This window comes from Pseudochaenichthys georgianus, chromosome 9 (assembly GCF_902827115.2).
Source record: "Pseudochaenichthys georgianus chromosome 9, fPseGeo1.2, whole genome shotgun sequence".
Lineage (NCBI taxonomy): Eukaryota > Metazoa > Chordata > Actinopteri > Perciformes > Channichthyidae > Pseudochaenichthys > Pseudochaenichthys georgianus.
The window spans coordinates 45,025,895-45,049,936 of record NC_047511.1 but is presented as its reverse complement, the minus strand read 5'-3'; the positions used below and the strand labels follow the sequence as shown (position 1 = coordinate 45,049,936).

The 24,042-nt window shown below is 39.8% G+C and overlaps 1 protein-coding gene across 2 annotated transcripts in view; it reads left to right on the top strand.

Annotated features, from left to right (window-relative positions):
* The window catches only part of LOC117451897 (sarcoplasmic/endoplasmic reticulum calcium ATPase 2-like), a 48,965-nt gene extending 25,294 nt beyond the window's left edge, over positions 1-23,671 (top strand). The window contains exons 10-22 of one of the 2 annotated variants that reach the window (XM_034090260.1): positions 8,051-8,139; positions 8,905-9,007; positions 10,615-10,746; positions 12,356-12,475; positions 12,784-13,002; positions 13,342-13,677; positions 14,540-14,760; positions 15,706-15,908; positions 16,883-16,968; positions 17,450-17,583; positions 18,343-18,460; positions 20,183-20,303; positions 23,129-23,671. In XM_034090260.1, coding sequence (XP_033946151.1) covers positions 8,051-8,139; positions 8,905-9,007; positions 10,615-10,746; positions 12,356-12,475; positions 12,784-13,002; positions 13,342-13,677; positions 14,540-14,760; positions 15,706-15,908; positions 16,883-16,968; positions 17,450-17,583; positions 18,343-18,460; positions 20,183-20,303; positions 23,129-23,142 — 1,896 coding nt within the window. In that variant the 3' untranslated portion in view covers positions 23,143-23,671. Of the gene's footprint in view, positions 1-8,050; positions 8,140-8,904; positions 9,008-10,614; positions 10,747-12,355; positions 12,476-12,783; positions 13,003-13,341; positions 13,678-14,539; positions 14,761-15,705; positions 15,909-16,882; positions 16,969-17,449; positions 17,584-18,342; positions 18,461-20,182 lie in introns of both variants that reach the window. The other variant, XM_034090259.2, reaches the window with a different exon arrangement.
* Positions 23,672-24,042: the final 371 nt, after the last annotated feature.

Sequence of the window (24,042 nt, the reverse complement as noted above, 5' to 3'; positions counted from 1 at the left end):
GAATTAACTTAAAAATAACCTTCACAGAATCGTCACTTTTCTTTATTATTTATCTATAATACAAGTATGTATGTACACTAACTTGACAACTCTTTTGGGTAGGGATGAGCCATTATTTGATTTTCACACTTTTTTAATATTTGAAATCGGTCCTGCTGCCGATAGAGAACACAACAATAGGTTTTTTTTTGGTGGTGTTAAACATCCTTATACACACACACACACACACACACACACACACACACACACACACACACACACACACACACACACACACACACACACACACACACACACACACACACACACGCTCACTCACTCACACACTTGATTTATTGCTGAGCAGTTTGCTCGTCACTGATTTGTTCTCTGTGTAATAAAGCGACAGGAGTGCCTGTGAGTCACAGTTCAAACAGACACAGTTATGATCAGATATCCGGGTTCTTGAGAGAAGACAACGCGCTCTAATCTCTCCGAGCGGTGATGACTTGCAGAGCTGCTGTTGTGTAACTTTACTGCGTCACACAGCTCAACTTCCTCTCTCTCTACAGCAGCTTTTAGCTTGCCTCTTCTTCTTTTCAGTACTTTAGCACAGACTGAAATAAAGTTAAAGTTGATTTTAATTAGAGTCCTCTCCTGCTGATGTTCAGGTGTATATCAGTATGTAGTGTCTCTACTTTAAAGAGTCCTCTCCTGCTGATGTTCAGGTGTATATCAGTATGTAGTGTCTCTACTTTAAAGAGTCCTCTCCTGCTGATGTTCAGGTGTATATCAGTATGTAGTGTCTCTACTTTAAAGAGTCCTCTCCTGCTGATGTTCAGGTGTATATCAGTATGTAGTGTCTCTACTTTAAAGAGTCCTCTCCTGCTGATGCTCAGGTGTATATCAGTATGTGGTGTCTCTACTTTAAAGAGTCCTCTCCAGCTGATGTTCAGGTGTATATCAGTATGTAGTGTCTCTACTTTAAAGAGTCCTCTCCTGCTGATGCTCAGGTGTATATCAGTATGTAGTGTCTCTACTTTAAAGAGTCCTCTCCTGCTGATGTTCAGGTGTATATCAGTATGTAGTGTCTCTACTTTAAAGAGTCCTCTCCTGCTGATGTTCAGGTGTATATCAGTATGTAGTGTCTCTACTTTAAAGAGTCCTCTCCTGCTGATGCTCAGGTGTATATCAGTATGTGGTGTCTCTACTTTAAAGAGTCCTCTCCAGCTGATGTTCAGGTGTATATCAGTATGTAGTGTCTCTACTTTAAAGAGTCCTCTCCTGCTGATGCTCAGGTGTATATCAGTATGTAGTGTCTCTACTTTAAAGAGTCCTCTCCTGCTGATGCTCAGGTGTATATCAGTATGTAGTGTCTCTACTTTAAAGAGTCCTCTCCTGCTGATGTGCAGGTGTATATCAGTATGTAGTGTCTCTACTTTAAAGAGTCCTCTCCTGCTGATGTGCAGGTGTATATCAGTATGTAGTGTCTCTACTTTAAAGAGTCCTCTCCTGCTGATGTTCAGGTGTATATCAGTATGTCGTGTCTCTACTTTAAAGAGTCCTCTCCTGCTGATGTTCAGGTGTATATCAGTATGTAGTGTCTCTACTTTAAAGAGTCCTCTCCTGCTGATGTTCAGGTGTATATCAGTATGTAGTGTCTCTACTTTAAAGAGTCCTCTCCTGCTGATATTCAGGTGTATATCAGTATGTTGTGTCTCTACTTTAAAGAGTCCTCTCCTGCTGATGTCCAGGTTTATATCAGTATGTAGTGTCTCTACTTTAAAGAGTCCTCTCCTGCTGATGTTCAGGTGTATATCAGTATGTAGTGTCTCTACTTTAAAGAGTCCTCTCCTGCTGATATTCAGGTGTATATCAGTATGTTGTGTCTCTACTTTAAAGAGTCCTCTCCTGCTGATGTCCTGGTGTATATCAGTATGTAGTGTCTCTACTTTAAAGAGTCCTCTCCTGCTGATGTTCAGGTGTATATCAGTATGTAGTGTCTCTACTTTAAAGAGTCCTCTCCTGCTGATATTCAGGTGTATATCAGTATGTAGTGTCTCTACTTTAAAGAGTCCTCTCCTGCTGATGTTCAGGTGTATATCAGTATGTAGTGTCTCTACTTTAAAGAGTCCTCTCCTGCTAATGTTCAGGTGTATATCAGTATGTTGTGTCTCTACTTTAAAGCGACCTGTCCTGCTGATGTCCAGGTGTATATCAGTATGTAGTGTCTCTACTTTAAAGAGTCCTCTCCTGCTGATGTCCAGGTGTATATCAGTATGTAGTGTCTCCACTTTAAAGAGTCCTCTCCTGCTGATGTTCAGGTGTATATCAGTATGTAGTGTCTCTACTTTAAAGAGTCCTCTCCTGCTGATATTCAGGTGTATATCAGTATGTTGTGTCTCTACTTTAAAGAGTCCTCTCCTGCTGATGTCCAGGTGTATATCAGTATGTAGTGTCTCTACTTTAAAGAGTCCTCTCCTGCTGATGTTCAGGTGCATATCAGTATGTAGTGTCTCTACTTTAAAGAGTCCTCTCCTGCTGATATTCAGGTGTATATCAGTATGTAGTATCTCTACTTTAAAGAGTCCTCTCCTGCTGATGTTCAGGTGTATATCAGTATGTAGTGTCTCTACTTTAAAGAGTCCTCTCCTGCTGATGTTCAGGTGTATATCAGTATGTAGTGTCTCTACTTTAAAGAGTCCTCTCCTGCTGATGTTCAGGTGTATATCAGTATGTTGTGTCTCTACTTTAAAGAGTCCTCTCCTGCTGATGTTCAGGTGTATATCAGTATGTAGTGTCTCTACTTTAAAGAGTCCTCTCCTGCTAATGTTCAGGTGTATATCAGTATGTTGTGTCTCTACTTTAAAGAGTCCTCTCCTGCTGATGTTCAGGTGTATATCAGTATGTAGTGTCTCTACTTTAAAGAATCCTCTCCTGCTGATGTTCAGGTGTATATCAGTATGTTATGTCTCTACTTTAAAGAGTCCTCTCCTGCTGATGTCCAGGTGTATATCAGTATGTAGTGTCTCTACTTTAAAGAGTCCTCTCCTGCTGATGTTCAGGTGTATATCAGTATGTAGTGTCTCTACTTTAAAGAGTCCTCTCCTGCTGATATTCAGGTGTATATCAGTATGTTGTGTCTCTACTTTAAAGAGTCCTCTCCTGCTGATGTCCAGGTGTATATCAGTATGTAGTGTCTCTACTTTAAAGAGTCCTCTCCTGCTGATGTTCAGGTGTATATCAGTATGTAGTGTCTCTACTTTAAAGAGTCCTCTCCTGCTGATATTCAGGTGTATATCAGTATGTAGTATCTCTACTTTAAAGAGTCCTCTCCTGCTGATGTTCAGGTGTATATCAGTATGTAGTGTCTCTACTTTAAAGAGTCCTCTCCTGCTGATGTTCAGGTGTATATCAGTATGTTATGTCTCTACTTTAAAGAGTCCTCTCCTGCTGATGTCCTGGTGTATATCAGTATGGAGTGTCTCTACTTTAAAGAGTCCTCTCCTGCTGATGTTCAGGTGTATATCAGTATGTAGTGTCTCTACTTTAAAGAGTCCTCTCCTGCTGATGTTCAGGTGTATATCAGTATGTTGTGTCTCTACTTTAAAGAGTCATCTCCTGCTGATGTTCAGTTGTATATCAGTATGTAGTGTCTCTACTTTAAAGAGTCCTCTCCTGCTGATGTACAGGTAGATATCAGTATGTAGTGTCTCTACTTTAAAGAGTCCTCTCCTGCTGATGTTCAGGTGTATATCAGTATGTAGTGTCTCTACTTTAAAGAGTCCTCTCCTGCTGATGTTCAGGTGTATATCAGTATGTAGTGTCTCTACTTTAAAGAGTCCTCTCCTGCTGATGTTCAGGTGTATATCAGTATGTAGTGTCTCTACTTTAACGAGTCCTCTCCTGCTGATGTTCAGGTGTATATCAGTATGTAGTGTCTCTACTTTAAAGAGTCCTTCCTGCTGATGTTCAGGTGTATATCAGTATGTAGTGTCTCTACTTTAAAGAGTCCTCTCCTGCTGATGTTCAAGTGTATATCAGTATGTAGTGTCTCTACTTTAAAGAGTCCTCTCCTGCTGATGTTCAGGTGTATATCAGTATGTAGTGTCTCTACTTTAAAGAGTCCTCTCCTGCTGATATTCAGGTGTATTTCAGTATGTAGTGTCTCTTACTGTCTGAAACCAGAGCCCAGTCTGCTCTGATTGGTGAGCTGGCCAGCTCTGTTGTGATTGGTCTGTGTGTGTGTGTGTGTGTGTGTGTGTGTGTGTGTGTGTGTGTGTGTGTGTGTGTGTGTGTGTGTGTGTGTGTGTGTGTGTGTGTGTGTGTGTGTGTGTGTGTGTGTGTGTGTGTGTGTGTGCGTGCGTGCGTGCGTGCGTGCGTGCGTGCGTGCGTGTGTGTGTGTGTGTGTGTGTGTGTGGTGTGTGTGTGTGTGTGTGTGTGTGTGTGTGTGTGTGTGTGTGTGTGTGTGTGTGTGTGTGTGTGTGTGTATGTATGTGTGGCCTAGCATTACTATACCTGTGGGGACCTACATCTGTTAACACAGTCACGTGTGGGGACTCACTTCCCTTATGGGGACAAATTGGAGGTCCCCATAAGGGGGATCATTACTTTTAGGGTGAAGACTTGGTTAGGGTTAGGGTTAGGGTAAGGGTAGGTTAAGGGTAAGGATTAGGGTTAGGCATGTGTTGGTTATCAGTGTTTCCCACAGATCTGAACTATACTTAGGCGGGTGGTGGCAGTGGGCGGGGGGGTGGTGCCCGAAAAAGAAAAAGAAAAAAAGTTTTAACAACATGTTTATTTATTGACTTTTCATTCCTGTATAATCATTTTGCGCAAAGATGGCACTGTTTGTCAGAGCACTTCATCCTTCTGGGATTTCATGAAGAACAGCTCCAACGCCTGTGTGTATGGGAACACCTCTGGTGCTGGTCCATTAACTGCCAGTGTTTCCGACAGATCTGTTTCCCACATATATGAAATATACTTGGGGGGGGTGGTGGTAACATTAACCTTTCTGTTGGTCGCTTGATAGCAGACCCTTCACGCGATGGCAGAGCGAACAGGTACAGGCAGGGCCCATAGTGATAGCCCTATAGTTTAAATCTACTACCCACACATGGAAATGGGTTACTTTTAAAAAAAAAATGTACCTTAAAAAATGTTTTTTGATTTAGGAACCTATCCATGTGATTTTTAGTGGGGGTCGACCTCAAATCCTCTAGGGGGTCCAGGGGCATGCCCCCCCGGTAAGATTTATTTTGTGGTTAAATGCATCAATCTGGTGCATTTTGAGGGCAAAATAAAGAGACTAGATCTATGGAAACACCTATATTAAACAGAACTGTATACATTTCAATAATCATAAAATCATGGCCATAACCAATAACATACAATTTCCAATATGAAAAAAACACTGAAACTTGTTTATTAATTTATTTTTGGTTCATTTATAGTTGTGAGTGTGTCTGTGCTCCTGAATCAGCCTCTCCTGTCTCCCTCCTCTCCCCCTGCTCCTCTTTGAGGCAGCAGCAAAGACTAGTTTTCTCTCAACAAGTTTTAAAAGTGTATCTTACCTTTTTTCACCCAGTTAACTTTTTATTTATTTATTCATGCATATTTTACTAATCACATTACATTTCATTTAGCTGACGCTTTTATCCAAAGCGACTTATAATGACCAATTACAGGGACATTCTCCCTGGAGTAACTAAGGGCTAAGTGCCTTACTCAAGGGCACACTAGTGGTGGTGTTCCTCGCGGGATTTGAACTCACAGCCTTCCGATCTTCAGCCCACCTCGCTATCCATTAGACCAATCACTACCCTCTCAAATGGAAATATGTGTTTACATAAATGGTGACCACACCGTTTGAGACCCACTGAGAACTTAGACTAAGTTAACTATCTAAACACTCAGAGAGTCCTTTACCTCACCTGAGCTGAGGTTATCCCGAGCTTGAATGACACACAGAGACCAATCAAGGGCTCTGATTTATGATCTGTATGACAGTGGCCATGTCGGCAGGCCACATCATGTGGACAGCCAGTCACCTTGTATGAGGCAGGCCACTTAACAGGCCAGAAGGAGGCGAGATCAGTGCAAGGGAGCGAGGGATCATTGTCCACAAGTTAATCGATCGCAAATGGCGTCGTGGTCACGGACGAATAAAAAAAAAAAAGTATAAAAAATTAAAAAAAAAACCTAAATGGGTCGCGAAATATACCTGGGCGGCCGTTAATGTACCTGGGCGGCCGTTAATATACCTGGGCGGCCGTTAATATACCTGGGCGGCCGTTAATATACCTGGGCGGCCGTTAATGTACCTGGGCGGCCCGCCCAAGTATAGTCTATGTGTGGGAAACCCTGGTTATGGTTATGGTTAGGATAAGTCTCTAGGAAATGCATGTAAGTCAATGTAATGTCCCCTGAAGTGATGTATACATGGTGTGTGTGTGTGTGTGTGTGTGTGTGTGTGTGTGTGTGTGTGTGTGTGTGTGTGTGTGTGTGTGTGTGTGTGTGTGTGTGTGTGTGTGTGTGTGTGTGTGTGTGTGTGTGTGTGTGTGTGTGTGTGTGTGTGTGTGTGTGTGTGTGTGTGTGTGTGTGTGTGTGTGTGTGTGTGTGTGTGTGTGTGTTTCCTTCCTTGTGGGAACAGCATCTCTCTTTACGCCCCTGGCACTCTTCTGTTTACTTTTGGAGGGAAACTAAACACAATTTCCTCCCGTTAGACAGCGACCACACACACACACACACACACACACACACACACACACACACACACACACACACACACACACACACACACACACACACACACACGCACACACACACACACACACACTCTGAAACACTACAGGATAATGTACCACTTTAAAAACTGTTAAAAAACCTATGCTGGGATTTCTGCTGCCACCTGCTGGAGAGAAACTCACACTTTGACACTAACATATATATACTGTGTCAATATATATATATATATATATATATATATATATGTATATATATATGTATAAGATAAGATATGCTTTATTAATCCAGAATTGGGAAATGTTTTCGTTGCAGCAGCATGTAACACAAAACAACTATTTTTGTATAGAAAATAACCAACTATACAATGTAAACATCTCAAAATATAAGAACTAAAAGAGTGAAAATATAAGAGATGGATAGTCTATGAATATAATACTGAATCGTCAGATAAAGTACAAACAAAGAATACTGTAGTACAATAAGAGGATTATTAATACATATTTTCTCTGATATTGAATTGTATTTGTATTGTTCCTTTTACTTTACTATGTTTATATACAATACTTACATTTTATTTTATCTTTTTATTGTACATACTTACTTCAACTTCTTATGTTATATACATTTTCTTATCCAATTTTTTACTATCTTATACTTTTTAACTAGCAATGTTCCCACTTTCCGCCGAGATAAATAGACAGGGTTCTTACGGTCATTAAAAACCTGGAAAAGTCATGGAAATTCAAAATGCTAATTCCAGGCCCTGGAAAGTTTTGGAATACAATATTTTTCCCAAAGTTTTGGAAAAGTAATGGAAATGTAACTAAAGTTGCATCAAATATAATTTATATTTTAGCTAATCGCCGAAATAGTAATACTATAATGATAATAAATACTGTATAGTAATGAAATGTAAAATGGCATTTAACTGTCGAGGTCTTTTTGCTGGTGAGAGATTTGAGTTGGTAGAAGCTAGTCAGCCTACTATTGGATTTGTTTTAGAGGCACGACATGTTTCAGATGCAGACCTTATTTTCCTGTTCCATGTTAAAATAAACCATTTCCAGTGGTACCGCTGAGAAAGAGTAATGTTTTTGGTCATGGAAAAGTAGGTAAAGGTCCTGGAGAAGTCATGGAGAAAAAGTGTATGAACCCTGAATAGAGTAATCAAATTATTTATCACATTACAAACACTAAAGACAATGTTCCAGAAAAGCACATGTATATCATTACACCCTGGCATTTATATAAAGGTATCCGCTGGATATGTCATCCCTTTTCTTAAAAATCTAAAAAACGAATCTGTGTGTTTGTTTTCCAGATGTTCGTTGTGAACAAAGTTGCAGGAGACAGCTGTGATCTGTCAGAGTTCACCATCACAGGGTCTACGTACGCTCCAGAGGGACAAGTGTGAGTACTAAATATCATCTATTGTCTTTAACTGTAGGGGAAATGGAGTTCAAACAGGTATTTAAATGTATAATATGTACAATGTCTTCCATTGAAACCACTAGACCAATGTTATATGTTTCATGAAGTTGTGTAGTTTCAGGGAAATTGTAATTGAATTGAAGGTAATGGTGTCTTATCCCCTTTAGCACGTGTCAAACTCGTATATTATCATCATATATAATCATAAATTGACTTTTCATCCAGGTTTAATCCACATTTTTACCACACACTCTTTAGATCTCAGTGGTTCTGAACTGTCCTCTTACATTATCAGAGGATTGAGCCAAGCTAACGGCTTTATTTAGTGTTTTTACTGGTTTTAATCACTGGTTCAGCTGTTTTTTTCCGATTAAAAGACCTTTTTGGATAATTTGGCTCCTGATAAAAAAAAACTAAACAATTAATCTAGGAATGTCTGACAGAAGTGGACGCCAACTAACTCTTTGTTTTCATATTGTTCCGATCGAGAGACCCCTAGTGGCATGAAATCACATATTGTGCCTTTTTAAAATGTAACAATATTAATTTTTTATAATTTCTTTAACACAAGTTATTATCTTGCCCTTCAGGTTTTTTTGAGATTCACTATTCAAGGCTTTTATTGTCATTACATAGCTACAGTGTAGTTATGTCGATGAAAATCTTAGGTCCCAGGCTTCAACAATCAAGTATGATGTGAATGTTTTATAATTTTTAATCGTGTGTTATTATCTTGCCCTCCAGGTTCCATAATGACAAACCAGTGAAGTCCTCCCAGTACGACGCTCTGGTTGAACTGGCCACCATCTGCGCTCTGTGCAACGACTCCTCGCTGGACTTCAACGAGGTCTGAACCCTTCCTCCATCAATACTTACTTATACTTTTACTAAAGGAACAACTCTACTTTTACCAAAGTATAAAATGTGATGACTTCTCCATACACTGAAATAATATACATCTAAACACAACTATAAGTTATATTAAGAAAAAATGCTTATTTTAAAAGATAATCAGAATCAGAATACCTTTATTCGTCCCACAGAGGGGACATTTACATTTGTTACAGCAGAAAAGTACGGTGGCCCTGAAGTGCAAGTCAAAACAGCATTTCACAAAACGCTACAGCATTTCACAAAACGCCACAGCTTTTCAAAAAACGCCACAGCATTTCACAAAACGCTTCAACATTTCACAAAACGCTACAGCATTTCACAAAACGCCACAGCGTTTCACAAAACGCTACAGCATTTCACAAAACGCTTCAACATTTCAGAAAACGCTACAGCATTTCACAAAACGCCACAGCATTTCACAAAACGCTTCAACATTTCAGAAAACGCTACAGCATTTCACAAAACGCCACAGCATTTCACAAAACGCTTAAACATTTCAGAAAACGCTACAGCATTTCACAAAACGCCACAGCATTTCACAAAACGCTACAGCATTTCACAAAACGCTTCAATATTTCACAAAACGCTACAACAATTCACAAAACGCTACAGCGTTTCACAAAACGCTTCAACATTTCACAAAACGCTACAACAATTCACAAAACGCTACAGCGTTTCACAAAACGCTTCAACATTTCACAAAACGCTACAACAATTCACAAAACGCTTCAACATTTCACAAAACGCTTCAACATTTCAGAAAACGCTACAGCATTTCACAAAACGCCACAGCATTTCACAAAACGCTACAGCATTTCACAAAACGCTTCAATATTTCACAAAACGCTACAACAATTCACAAAACGCTACAGCGTTTCACAAAACGCTTCAACATTTCACAAAACGCTACAACAATTCACAAAACGCTACAGCGTTTCACAAAACGCTTCAACATTTCACAAAACGCTACAACATTTCACAAAACGCTTCAACATTTCACAAAACGCCACAGCATTTCACAAAACGCTTCAATATTTCACAAAACGCTACAACAATTCACAAAACGCTACAGCATTTCACAAAACGCTTCAACATTTCACAAAACGCTACAACATTTCACAAAACGCTTCAACATTTCACAAAACACCACAGCATTTCAACTTTTACGGAAAGGGTATTCCTTTAGGGAGAACACTTCTTGTGTTAATTTCTTGAAATGCTGTGGTGTTTTGTGAAATGTTGTTTTGACTTCTTGTACTTCAGGGCCACCGTAGTAGAGCCAAAGACAGCTTAATGTTAACTAAGAAGCAAGATAAAAAAAGATTATAATAAAAAAGTTACATAAGGTACTTTTTGTGAGCTTTATATACTCATTTCATTCTATAAATGTGTGTCTATTTATATTTTGACAATGAAATTAACTCACAGCGATCCATTACAAAGTTATTTGATTCATTAACTAGTTGAAGCTGGAGAAAATAGTAAAGATCAGAAAATGACAGAAAAAGTAGTTAAATGTAGATAAAAAGTACACTAACATGATTTGTTGTGTTGTTCCAGACGAAGGGTGTGTATGAGAAGGTGGGCGAGTCCACGGAGACGGCGCTCACCTGTTTGGTGGAGAAGATGAACGCCTTCGACACCGAAGTCCACAACCTGACGAAGATCGACAGAGCCATGGCCTGCAACTCCGTGAGTCACAACGAACACCTGCCGTTACCCAGCATGCTCTCTGTCTGCAGGATGATCTCACTCTGTGTGTGAGCAGCAGAGGTGGGAAGTAGTGGAGTACAAATACTTCGTTACTGTACCTAAGCACATTTTTCTGGTATCAGTACTTTACTCCACTACTTACTTTTTACTTTGACTTCTTACATTTCGAACACAAATATCTGTACTTTCTACTTCTTACACTTTGAACACAAATACCTGTACTTTCTACTTCTTACATGTTGAACACAAATACCTGTACTTTCTACTTCTTACATGTTGAACCCAAATACCTGTACTTTCTACTTCTTACATGTTGAACCCAAATACCTGTACTTTCTACTTCACACATGTTGAACCCAAATACCTGTACTTTCTACTTCTTACATGTTGAACCCAAATACCTGTACTTTCTACTTCACACATGTTGAACACAAATACCTGTACTTTCTACTTCTTACATTTTGAACACAAATACCTGTACTTTCTACTTCACACATGTTGAACACAAATACCTGTACTTTCTACTTCACACATGTTGAACACAAATACCTGTACTTTCTACTTCACACATGTTGAACACAAATACCTGTACTTTCTACTTCACACATGTTGAACACAAATACCTGTACTTTCTACTTCTTACATTTTGAACACAAATACCTGTACTTTCTACTTCTTACATGTTGAACTCAAATACCTGTACTTTCTACTTCACACATGTTGAACACAAATACCTGTACTTTCTACTTCACACATGTTGAACACAAATACCTGTACTTTCTACTTCTTACATGTTGAACTCAAATACCTGTACTTTCTACTTTTCACATGTTGAACTCAAATACCTGTACTTTCTACTTCTTACATGTTGAACCCAAATACCTGTACTTTCTACTTCTTACATGTTGAACTCAAATACCTGTACTTTCTACTTCTTACATGTTGAACCCAAATACCTGTACTTTCTATTTCTTACATGTTGAACTCAAATACCTGTACTTTCTACTTCTTACATGTTGAACTCAAATACCTGTACTTTCTACTTCTTACATGTTGAACTCAAATACCTGTACTTTCTACTTCTTACATGTTGAACTCAAATACCTGAACTTTCTACTTCTCTCATTTCCCAAACAGCTGGTTCCTTTAGTCTGAATGTGTGTTGGTGCGTGATCATTATTCTTTAGAGTCACTGCGTGCCTATTGGTTGGAACACGATCCGTGTATCCATCACTTCCTGGTCTTCTCTAAAGAAGAGGGACCAATGGAAACGTTGTCATGTTGCCGTTGTTCACCATGGAAACATTCATTAGCTAACAATGACATTATTGTTCTATTGATATAAAGGGAGGTCAGGTACTCTTTAAAACAGCTGCTAGTTATGGGTACTTTTTGCTGAAGTACATTTCAAAGTTCTTTAATTTGACTTGAGTAAAGAAGTTTAGTCAGTACTTCTACTTTTACCAGAGTATTTTTAAACACAAGTATCTGTACTTCTACTTGAGTAAAGGATGTGTGTACCTTTGCCATCTCTGGTCTGCAGGAAGTTCTCACTCAGTGTGTGTTTTCTCTGTGTGTGTGTGAGCAGGTGATCAAGCAGCTGATGAAGAAGGAGTTCACACTGGAGTTCTCCAGAGACAGGAAGTCCATGTCCGTGTACTGCACCCCCAACAAGTCCCGCTCCTCCATGGGCAAGATGTTCGTCAAGGTAAACTCAAAGAAAAATACATGTTTCTTTAGATGAGGAGTTGAAGTATAAATGGAGCATACATTTGGTGTAAATACTGGTCTTTAGCATCCTTTTTCAATGCTAAATTGTTTCTTGAAAATACGTATTTTTTATTATCCTTATATATTTCTTTCTTTTTTGCCTACATTGCAACTTATTTGTTTAGATTGTTTATGTTCGCAGCACCAGATACCAAAGCAAATTCCTTGTCCCTTGATACTGATTCTGATTGTACCAGGTTACGTTTCTGCCAGATTTGTTAAGCATTTCCCCCTCTTCTCTCTCAGGGCGCCCCAGAGGGAGTGATAGAGAGGTGCACGCACGTCAGAGTGGGAAACAGCAAAGTGCCGCTGACTAAAGGCATCAAGGATCAGATCCTGGCGACGATCAGAGACTACGGGACGGGGCGCGACACGCTGCGCTGCCTCGCCCTCGCCACCAGGGACACCCCCCCACGGGTGGAGGACATGAACCTCACCGAGACCGTCAAGTTCGCCCAGTACGAGGTCAGTGTGTGGGACTTCAATATTATGTAACGATAACCATTTTTCATCAACTGTTTTTTGCTTAGATCTTTTTCTGTGTTTCTTTAATTACATTTATTTATTATTGTTCATTTTTTTGAAATGTTTAATACATTTTTTGGAAGAAATACAAATGATGTTGAATGTAGGGTTATTGAAACCCTCACTCACTCATAAAGCCCCTCTCCAGTCCGACCTGACCTTCGTGGGCTGCGTGGGACGTACTTATACACTACCATTTAAATGATGTTGAATATAAACCCTCAGAAGAAAATGAAATAATAAAAACAAAACCCCTCTCCTTCTCTCTTCCCTCTCCAGTCCGACCTGACCTTCGTGGGCTGCGTGGGCATGCTGGACCCCCCCCGACTGGAAGTGGCCGCGTCCATCAAGCTGTGCCGGCAGGCGGGGATCCGCGTCATCATGATCACCGGAGACAACAAGGGCACCGCCGTCGCCATCTGCCGCCGCATCGGCATCTTCGGGGAGGACGACGACGTGGAGGCGTTGGCGTTCACCGGGCGCGAGTTTGACGAGCTGTCGCCGGCCGAGCAGGTCGACGCCGTCACCAACGCTCGATGCTTCGCTCGCGTAGAGCCGTCGCACAAGAGCAAGATCGTGGAGATCCTGCAGGGCATGGACGAAATCACCGCCATGGTACGGAAACTAGAGGCTGATGGACACATTACTTTAGATAAGACGATGAAAGAATATCTTTTATATATTTTTAGAATCAGAAGTCCTTTATTTGTCCCGCAACGGGGGAAATGTACATGATTACAACAGCAAAATGTATAAAGGAATTGCTCAGTATGCACACGTTATTAAACACAATAACTACAAAACTGAAACGGTGGTAAAAAAAAGTAACAATATAATTTTTGTTTAAGAAAAGTGACAAGAAATGAATTTAAAAATAAATGGGAAATTGCAGGAGGGAATATTGCATAAAGTTGTATTTATATATATCCTTGAATTGTACTCTAGTAGAAGTAGTAAGTAGCAGACAATTACTTGTTTTTAATACTTTACTTTAAAGTTGTTCTTAAGTGCAGGACTTGAGTTAATGAACTTAATTACTGCTCCTTTGGAATATTAATAGCATTTTTCATTAGGTAAAGGTCTTTTATTTGTATTCCGCCAAGCTTTACTTGGGATAAATATATATGAAAGTTGCTATACCAATAAAGCTTATTATTATTTGTATTATTAGTTTGATTTCAGAGGCCAATATTGTACTTTCTACAACATTGAATTTATTTGACAGCTCTAGTTACTTATTCTCAATTATGACATGATGCAAACGCCTTTTAGTTTATTTTTCTTCCTCAAGGAATCCGTTTTTTGACATGATTAACTAAGAAAGAATAATATTTAAGTAGAAATACTGAGCGGTAAACATTATGGTTAGCATTAACACATCTCAACATGCTTTCAAACCTTTGCATATCATTAGAAACGCCACGAAATGTGTGTGTTTTATTTACCTCCAGTTAATATCTAAAATGTCCCTCTTCAGACGGGCGATGGAGTGAACGACGCTCCGGCTCTGAAGAAGGCGGAGATCGGGATCGCGATGGGTTCAGGGACCGCCGTCGCCAAGTCGGCCTCAGAGATGGTTCTCGCCGACGACAACTTCTCGTCCATCGTGGCGGCCGTGGAGGAGGGCCGAGCGATTTATAACAACATGAAGCAGTTCATCAGATACCTCATCTCCTCCAACGTGGGCGAGGTCGTCTGGTGAGCGTCTGGTTTTACTTTACAGTCTGTTTGCAGCTCATAGAAACTGCCGGATGCTAACCTGCATATGTTGGGTCATTTGTAAGTGGCATAAGTTGCATCAGTTAGCATTACAGCCTGTGTGGACAATAGCTCGTTCTGGAGTGGTTTTGAGGAGGCCGAATCCTTTCTGACATTATCAGGATCCAAAATAGCAGAAGCAGAAAAAGGACATATTTGTGCTCTCTGTGGGCTGATTTTGAATAATTTTGGGTCGATGTTGAAGTTTTAGGGGACATTTGGATTGGACAGATTGCTTATTTGAAGATAAATTGCCCACAGTAGAGGTTATAATGTTCATCTTATGCTATTTTATCCAATGGTCGCAACACCATAACATTAAGACCAACAAAATGTAAGCCAAGCCACACCTCCTCCAAGGTAACATTTTCTGTCCATTTCTGCTCAATTTTGCTCTAAAAAGTTTCCTGAATCCTTCCTTAACGAGGCCTCATGCTAAAAGAATTCAGGCAAACTAAGGATTTCACCAGGAATTTTGTTTATACGGCTCCTGATAACCGAGGGCCTTACCTAACCATTCATTTTGAAACCGCTGCTAACCTAAGTCTGGCTCTAGTGTTTCTAAACTTTCCAAATGTAGTCCTTCCTCATCTCTGTTAGCATCTTCCTGACGGCGGCGCTGGACTCTGATTCTGATTAGATAGATAGATAGATAGATAGATAGATAGATAGATAGATAGATAGATAGATAGATAAATAGATAGATAGATAGATAGATAGATAGATAGATAGATAGACAGACAGACAGACAGACAGACAGACAGACAGACAGATAGAAGGGCCTTATGAATTATTTTTGAAACCGCTGCTATGTTTACATCAGTCTCGCTCCAGTGTCTCTAAACTCTCTAACTGTCCCCCCCCCCCCCCTTCCCTCTCTCTTAGCATCTTCCTGACGGCGGCGCTGGGCTTCCCCGAGGCTCTGATCCCCGTGCAGCTGCTCTGGGTGAACCTGGTGACGGACGGCCTGCCAGCCACCGCACTGGGCTTCAACCCCCCCGACCTGGACATCATGGAGAAGCCCCCCCGCAACGCCAAGGAGGCGCTCATCTCCGGATGGCTCTTCTTCAGATACCTCGCCATCGGATGTGAGTTTAAAAGGGATAACGTTAATAATACAAAATAGATAGATCTATGTATCAGGGTTTCCGCTAGGATTTTTTCTCGCCGGTCAAATGTCCGGGCAGAATTTATTTTACCGGACTAATTTGAAACTTACCGGTCATATTTCAATAATAATAATAGTTGTGTAGCAGAGTTTCCGTTAGCAGGTAATCACCGGACTATGAGCAGATATGCTTCAGTTTAAAACTCAGTTCACGGGCTCATTTTTATATTGCTTCAGTTTATAATCGTAACAGATCGAAAAATTCAGATTCATTTTTCAATAAATGATTCCACAAACAACAAACAACATAATTATTACATTCAAACAAACTACTTGTAGTAGATAACGTACATTATTCAGAAGTTTACATCAACTTTGAATAATAACACGGGAGAAACGGAGCCTCTCCCTCCCTCTCTCTCTCTCCTGACAGCACGTCAGTTTCTCCTGCAGCTCGCTAAACAGAGGGCGGGGCTTCAGGTGATCATGCAGAGCTGCGTGTCTCGGTCAGACTCAGCAGCTGATCTGATCTCTCTCTCGCTCCGGTTACACTTCACTCGCGTTTATGTCCATATCGATCAGATCCAGCTCTCCTGATCGGCCTTTATAGAGAGCACCGATCAAACTATTAAGAGTGAATATCGGCCGATAATGACCGGCGGCCGATCGATCGGAGCCTCCCTAATTATTACCAGACATTTTGACCGGCAGGTTTTGAATTTACCGGTTTTTTATAAATGTTACCAGCTAAAAACCGGTAATTACCGGCTAACGGAAACCCTGCTATGTATGTGTGTATGTTCTGAAATGAGCTGTGGCTGTTGTGACTTATTTTATCCTTTGTTAGTTGAGTGTAGGTAACATTTACGGGACTTTACCCCGTAATTACTACTATTTCTACTTCTTCCACCTCAGCATTATTAACGTGTGTGTTATGGTGTGTGTGTGTTTCAGGTTATGTGGGAGCAGCCACAGTTGGAGCGGCTGCCTGGTGGTTCGTCCTCTCTGAAGACGGACCACAGGTCTCTCTGTACCAGCTGGTGAGGAAATATAAGAATAAACAAGAACAACACACACACACACACACACACACACACACACACACACACACACACACACACACACACACACACACACACACACACGCACGCACACACACACACACTCTCTCTTTTATACAAACATAACTGAACATCCCCCCCCCCCCCTTATCACCTGACTCTCCTCTAGAGCACCATTGAGTTATTTTTAACCAAATGTCTCTCAGAGGGGCGTGGGGAGGGGCTCCTTATCTTCATCTCAAGTAACAGACAGAGAATCAGCACTTTGGAAACAGGGCTGAAACAGAGGGGATTATGGGTAATGCTGCAATGATCTGTTTGGTGTTTCAGCCAATCAGAGACAGGCTCTGTATATCTGAGACCTGTGATATATTGGTGAAAGACAGTATAATGGGGGACCTTTAAAAGGAAATACATTAGTATGGATGTATGAGAGCTCATCCTCCCCTCTCCCCCCCAGAGCCACTTCCTGCAGTGTGCGGCTGATAACCCGGACTTTGAGGGTCTGGAGTGTGAAGTGTTCGAGTCTCCGTACCCGATGACCATGGCTCTGTCCGTGCTCGTCACCATCGAGATGTGCAACGCTCTCAACAGGTAAACACACACTCTATCAGCGTGGATTTGTATATACCAATACATCTGTGGAGAGAAGTAGGAAATCCCCACATTGGCGAGGCTCAAAACTGTATTTTCTGTCATTTTTTTGCAGTGAATTAACTTTAATAATTAATTTGTTTAAATGTTAAATAAAATGTTTTATTAAAAGCTATAATAGTATAGTAGTATAAGTAGTAAAACCGCGTGAAATAAACGCGACATTAATAAAATAATTACTAAATATAATATATACAATACAACTTAAATATAATAAATGTATGATTAATAAAACAATTATAAAAATGTAATATTATAATTTAAATTCAATACAAATTGATAAAATCAGAAATACAACAATATCAAATAAAAAAATAAAATTATGATTCGTAATTAAACAAAATGATATTAATATTTTATAAATTAAATATAAAGGAAACTGATTAATAAAATCAAATAATAAACTAAAACACAATACAAATAAATAATAACATTACAAATAATCTGATTAATCACCATTAAAAGAATGATTAATAAAATATCACGCTCAAATACAACTTTAATGCAATAAATCATATAATTAAGAAAATAACAATGACTTTTTTTTTTCTTTTTTTTGTTGCTATAGAAAAAGATTAATAAATACAATTAAAGCAAAAGAAAACATAAAATAAGTAATTTAATTTAATAAAAATGTGGTGTAATGATAACCCCGTATGGATGAGTTGACCATGTGTGTGTTCTGCTGCGGTTCCTCAGTCTGTCGGAGAACCAGTCTCTGCTCAGGATGCCTCCCTGGGAGAACGTCTGGCTGCTGGGGGCCATCTGCCTCTCCATGTCCCTGCACTTCCTCATCCTCTACGTGGAGCCACTTCCTGTGAGTTACAACACACTTTATTCATGGTGCTGTCGTCTGAAAACACCTCTCAGGAATCTGCAGAAAGGAGAAATGTAACACAGAATGATCATGTGTCTATCAAAATGTAGTTTTTCTCTCAAGTATCAACTAGATACTTGCCTCTACTCTGACTACTATGTTTACATGCTTTAATATTCAAAAAGTGGTGTAGTCACCACCAACTTAGCGGTGGGGACCTAAAGTCATGTGACCGTGCTGTAGTTCCTTTATAGCCCAACATTAGCCACCTTTAGCTTAGCGGTGGTGACGTGAAGTCATGTGACCGTGCTGTAGTTCCTTTATAGCCCAACATTAGCCACCTTTAGCTTAGCGGTGGTGACGTGAAGTCATGTGACCGTGCTGTAGTTCCTTTATAGCCCAACATTAGCCGCCTTTAGCTTAGCGGTGGTGACGTGAAGTCATGTGACCGTGCTGTAGTTCCTTTATAGCCCAACATTAGCCACATTTAGCTTAGCGGTGGTGACGTGAAGTCATGTGACCGTGCCGTAGTTCCTTTATAGCCCAACATTAGCCACATTTAGCTTAGCGGTGGTGACGTGAAGTCATGTGACCGTGCCGTAGTTCCTTTATAGCCCAACATTAGCCACATTTAGCTTAGCGGTGGTGACGTGAAGTCATGTGACCGTGCTGTAGTTCCTTTATAGCCCAACATTAGCCACCTTTAGCTTAGCGGTGGTGACGTGAAGTCATGTGACCGTGCTGTAGTTCCTTTATAGCCCAACATTAGCCAAATTTAGCTTAGCGGTGGTGACGTGAAGTCATGTGACCGTGCTGTAGTTCCTTTATAGCCCAACATTAGCCACATTTAGCTTAGCGGTGGTGACGTGAAGTCATGTGACCGTGCTGTAGTTCCTTTATAGCCCAACATTAGCCACCTTTAGCTTAGCGGTGGTGACGTGAAGTCATGTGACCGTGCTGTAGTTCCTTTATAGCCCAACATTAGCCACATTTAGCTTAGCGGTGGTGACGTGAAGTCATGTGACCGTGCTGTAGTTCCTTTATAGCCCAACATTAGCCACCTTTAGCTTAGCGGTGGTGACGTGAAGTCATGTGACCGTGCTGTAGTTCCTTTATAGCCCAACATTAGCCATCTTTAGCTTAGCGGTGGTGACGTGAAGTCATGTGACCGTGCTGTAGTTCCTTTATAGCCCAACATTAGCCGCCTTTAGCCTAGCGGTGGTGACGTGAAGTCATGTGACCATGCTATAGTTCCTTTATAGCCCAACATTAGCAGCCTTTAGCTTAGCGGTGGTGACGTGAAGTCATGTGACCGTGCTGTAGTTCCTTTATAGCCCAACATTAGCCTCCTTTAGCTTAGCGGTGGTGACGTGAAGTCATGTGACCGTGCTGTAGTTCCTTTATAGCCCAACATTAGCCACCTTTAGCTTAGCGGTGGTGACGTGAAGTAATGTGACCGTGCTGTAGTTCCTTTATAGCCCAACATTATCTTTTTACATAAAGTGGTGTTAATGTGTGGAGATTAAACGTGTAAGAATCATAAACGTTTGTATTTTCTGCAATAATCCAAAATCACATGGAGAAATCCCATTGGACCAGGGAGATGCTGCCTTCAGGGTCCACTACCAAAATACATAAATCCTTTAGATCTCTATATCTAGATAATCTTGTTATAAATATCAGTATTACCCGCTGATGAATATCTCCCTCTTCCTCCCTCAGGTCATCTTCCAGATCACGCCTCTGGACACCACCCAGTGGATGATGGTGCTGAAGATCTCTCTCCCCGTCATCCTATTGGACGAGGTGTTGAAGTTCGTTGCCAGGAATTTTCTGGACTTCGGTAACGAGCGCACGGAGAAGCCAACCCCCCGCTCCGGCTGCTCCCTCGCATGTTTGGAGGGGATCTCGTGGTCTTTTGTGTTCGTGTCTCTGCCGCTGGTTCTGTGGATCTACAGCTTCGACACTAACGTGACCGCCATGCTGTGGCCCTGACTCACTCCACTACCCCCCTCCCCCTGAGCACAGTGTGACGTGGACATTAACACACACATCTAACACACATTACATTATAGAGCCTTTTGTATTTAGGACATTCTCCCCGATACATGTTTCTGGGCGGGGCGGGGTCATATTTAACGACTGGTATTTTATTTAGGGCTGGGCAATCTAAAAATCTAATATCACGCAGAGAGAAGAGGAGAAAAGAAATGTATGATAAATGTTGATTTATTTATTCGTTTTACAGTGGTGCTGCTCTAGGGGCCGAAATGGGTATAACAACAACACACACTTAAAATTGCCTTAAAAAAACGTACAATTTAAACAGATAACAGAAATAAAAATGGATTTAGAAAAAAGATTACAGCTAAACCAGATTGCTCTACTAATTAGCATATTAAAATTGTGGCTGTAAAAATAAGAATACCAATTTTAAAAGTTTAAAAGATAATAGAAAGAAATGAAATTTAGAAACTTTTTTTATTTACCAGTTTTTCAGGAAAAGATTGCCTGAGAAAAAACTATTTTGACAATAAATAAATATTTAAAAATACATTTGAAAAAACATTACTAGCAAAACTTTTTATTTTATGAAAAATAAATAAACGGAAAAAATGATTTTTGCAAAACTCTTGGATTTAAATAAATAATCTGACTTATCTTTCACCAGGTTTTGATATGGTGATGATATCATTGGGTTGACTAACGGTACTTTCACAATTATATTGACCTAGTAGGTAAAGATGAATAATATTACTACAAATTGACATCACTTTACTGTAAAGCCGTCTTTAAAAGCAGGAAAAAACCCTTAAAATGATCCAATATCCACATTTTCAGACAGCATTGTGATCCTGATATAATATGTATTTATTGCCCAGCCCTAATTTTATTTCACCGTCACGCTTCACTTTTAAAGAAAGCCCACCGTGTCGGAGCTGTGTCGAGCTGTACAGAGAATTTACACTATTTTATGATAATTCATATTTTGTAATTTTTTGGGAGGGGTTTTTGGGGACATGAATGCTGGGTGTGAAGAGGATGTAAAGGACGGTATAATTCTAGTTTTTTGGGGCGAAGACGTGAGTGTCTTTCGCCCCGCCGTTAATCTATTTTGAGCTCCGTGCGTCGCAGCTACCTCAACGCTGTCATCATTTAAACCATCTGTTTTAACAATCAGTTCATAAAAATATCATTCAAAGTGTTGAGGTAAGCGCCGATTAGTTTTGCAGCCCTCGAACATTATTTTTTAAAGTATATATATTATTTTTTTTTGCATTTTAATTAATCTTAATAATGTATAATGTGCACATACTGTACTTGAATATGTAAAAAGGCACCAAGAAGCTGTTAGTCTTATCAACTGAGCACAACATGGAGGAGTCTGTAAATCTGTACATAGCACACAAAGTAGAATCTCTGTATAGATTTTGTTGTTGAAATGCTTCATACTTTACATGGTTTTATTCAGCGTGTCTTACTCTACCTGCATGCCTGCTCCAATAACTCCAGGCCAGTGAGGTGGGTTTTTTTATAGTCTTAAATATAACTGTTGTTTCTTCCAATGCCTTCCACCTGTTAACCTGCAGAGTGAGTACACTTTGAGCTGCATGCTAACACACTTCACACTCAGCTTTACCTGCTGTCTGACTGCGGAAAGATTGAAAAGCGTTTTTTCTGCACTGTGTCTAATTACGAACAGGGGGAAAAAAAGGTTTTGCCAGGATAATATTGCAAATTTTAATGTTTTTTTGTTGTCATTTGTGACACTGGTAATGTTTTTTTAGCCACATTTTGCCAGGATTATTTTTCTAAGACGTTCTAAGTTTTTTTATTTTTCAGGATATTTTTACATTTCATTTGTGAAATTTGAATTTATTTGGTAATTTGGGTCATTTTATTAAATTTCTGCCAGGTTTATAAGTTTGTCCAAGTCTTAATATATTTTTCAAGTACATTTGATATGTATTACACTTTTTTAATCCAACAAAACAGCAGTTTTTTTGCAGGCTGTTTGTTGCTGTAATACTCATTTAAACCACCAGGGTTCACCAAATCCCATGCAATAAAAAAAACTTTAAAAAAACGTATTATCATAGATGAAAATAAGAATAACTTAAACAACATCCTTGCAAAACGTTTCTTTGTATCCTCTAAAATTATTATTTGTTACCCAATTTTAAATAAAGGCACTTAAACACAGTGGAAAAAACACTTATCATAAAAAGCAAAACCCTCTCTTGCCTCTCAGGCTTCCGTACATGGCTCACACTAAAGCAGCAGCAATGACAGCTTCTCATGTGTTGATAGGACTAGCAGTTTTTTGTTATTAAACACACTTTTTAACGGTACAAGAGGCCTTCAAAGTGCCAGGTACACTGGGTGGAAATAAGCGGCAGAGTGCTGGTTATTTCTGACACCATCACAGGACATGGTGTTGATGTTTATTTTATTTATACATGTCTTTTTTTAATCTCATTTGTCTTTTTGACTCCTGCATGGCCTTAATATGTTTTTATTAAAACAAGTACTGATTAATTGAACTGATTTGCTGCTCGGATGCTTCGGCCTGTGTTTCTTGTCTCCACTGATTTTATTCTTCCTCTTCTTCTTCTTCTTCTTCTTCTTCTTCTTCTTCTTCTTCTTCTTCTTCCTCTTCCTCCACAGCAAAGGCCAAGTAAGCCCACCTCGACTCTAAATGCCTCGCAGAATCCTTGTTTTCTTTTGTGTTGTGCATGTGTGTTTTGGGCAGCACATCTTACAAAGAGCTGCATGTCAGTAAAGTAATCTGAAGACAAAGAAGCTCAGAAAAGTTACATTTTTTATAGAAGTTCCTCCATCTTCCTGCATGCAGAGCCTCAGATTATCATCTTTGTTAGACGAATATCTTAGTACCGTGTACAGAAACGTGTATTATTCCACGGTGCAGACATCTGTTCCTCCACTCTGTGTGATAGTCAATGTATAGTATTGGTAAATAGTACAAATGTTAAATAAGCTCAAAATTCATCTTTCCTAAGGAAATACTTTTATGGAATATTTGAACATAAAACATCCTCTTTTCTGTATTCTTTGCACTGAGACGTGCGACGTGTTTGAGTCGTGTTAACGGCAGGCAGTCCTCTTACTGCTGTACTGTATTTACAGAGATGATTGTATCACATGAACTTTGGTTTCAGGTAAATAAAACTGTCATACATGAAGAGTTTACTCACTGCTTGTCCTAAGTTATTGAGATTCATTTAAAGGTCACCTATCATGCTATTTTCAGGCAATAGCATAGGTCTCAGATATATACAAATATATAAAAAACATGTCTATGGAGTGTTTTGCTCAAAATACCAAACAGATCACCCATTCTAGCCATGCCTCATATCCCTCTGTTTCACTTCCTGTTTCAAAAGTGGTGATTTGGGGTATAAAGCTTTAAAAAAAAAAAAAATGGATAAAACAATAAAAAAGGAGAGGGCTGAGTTCATGCGGGACCCGGCAGCTACTGTCTAAACCAGTGGTTCTCAACTGGTCCGGCCTCGGGACCCACTTTTTACTTGGTCAATACATCGCGACCCAACATTTTGAAG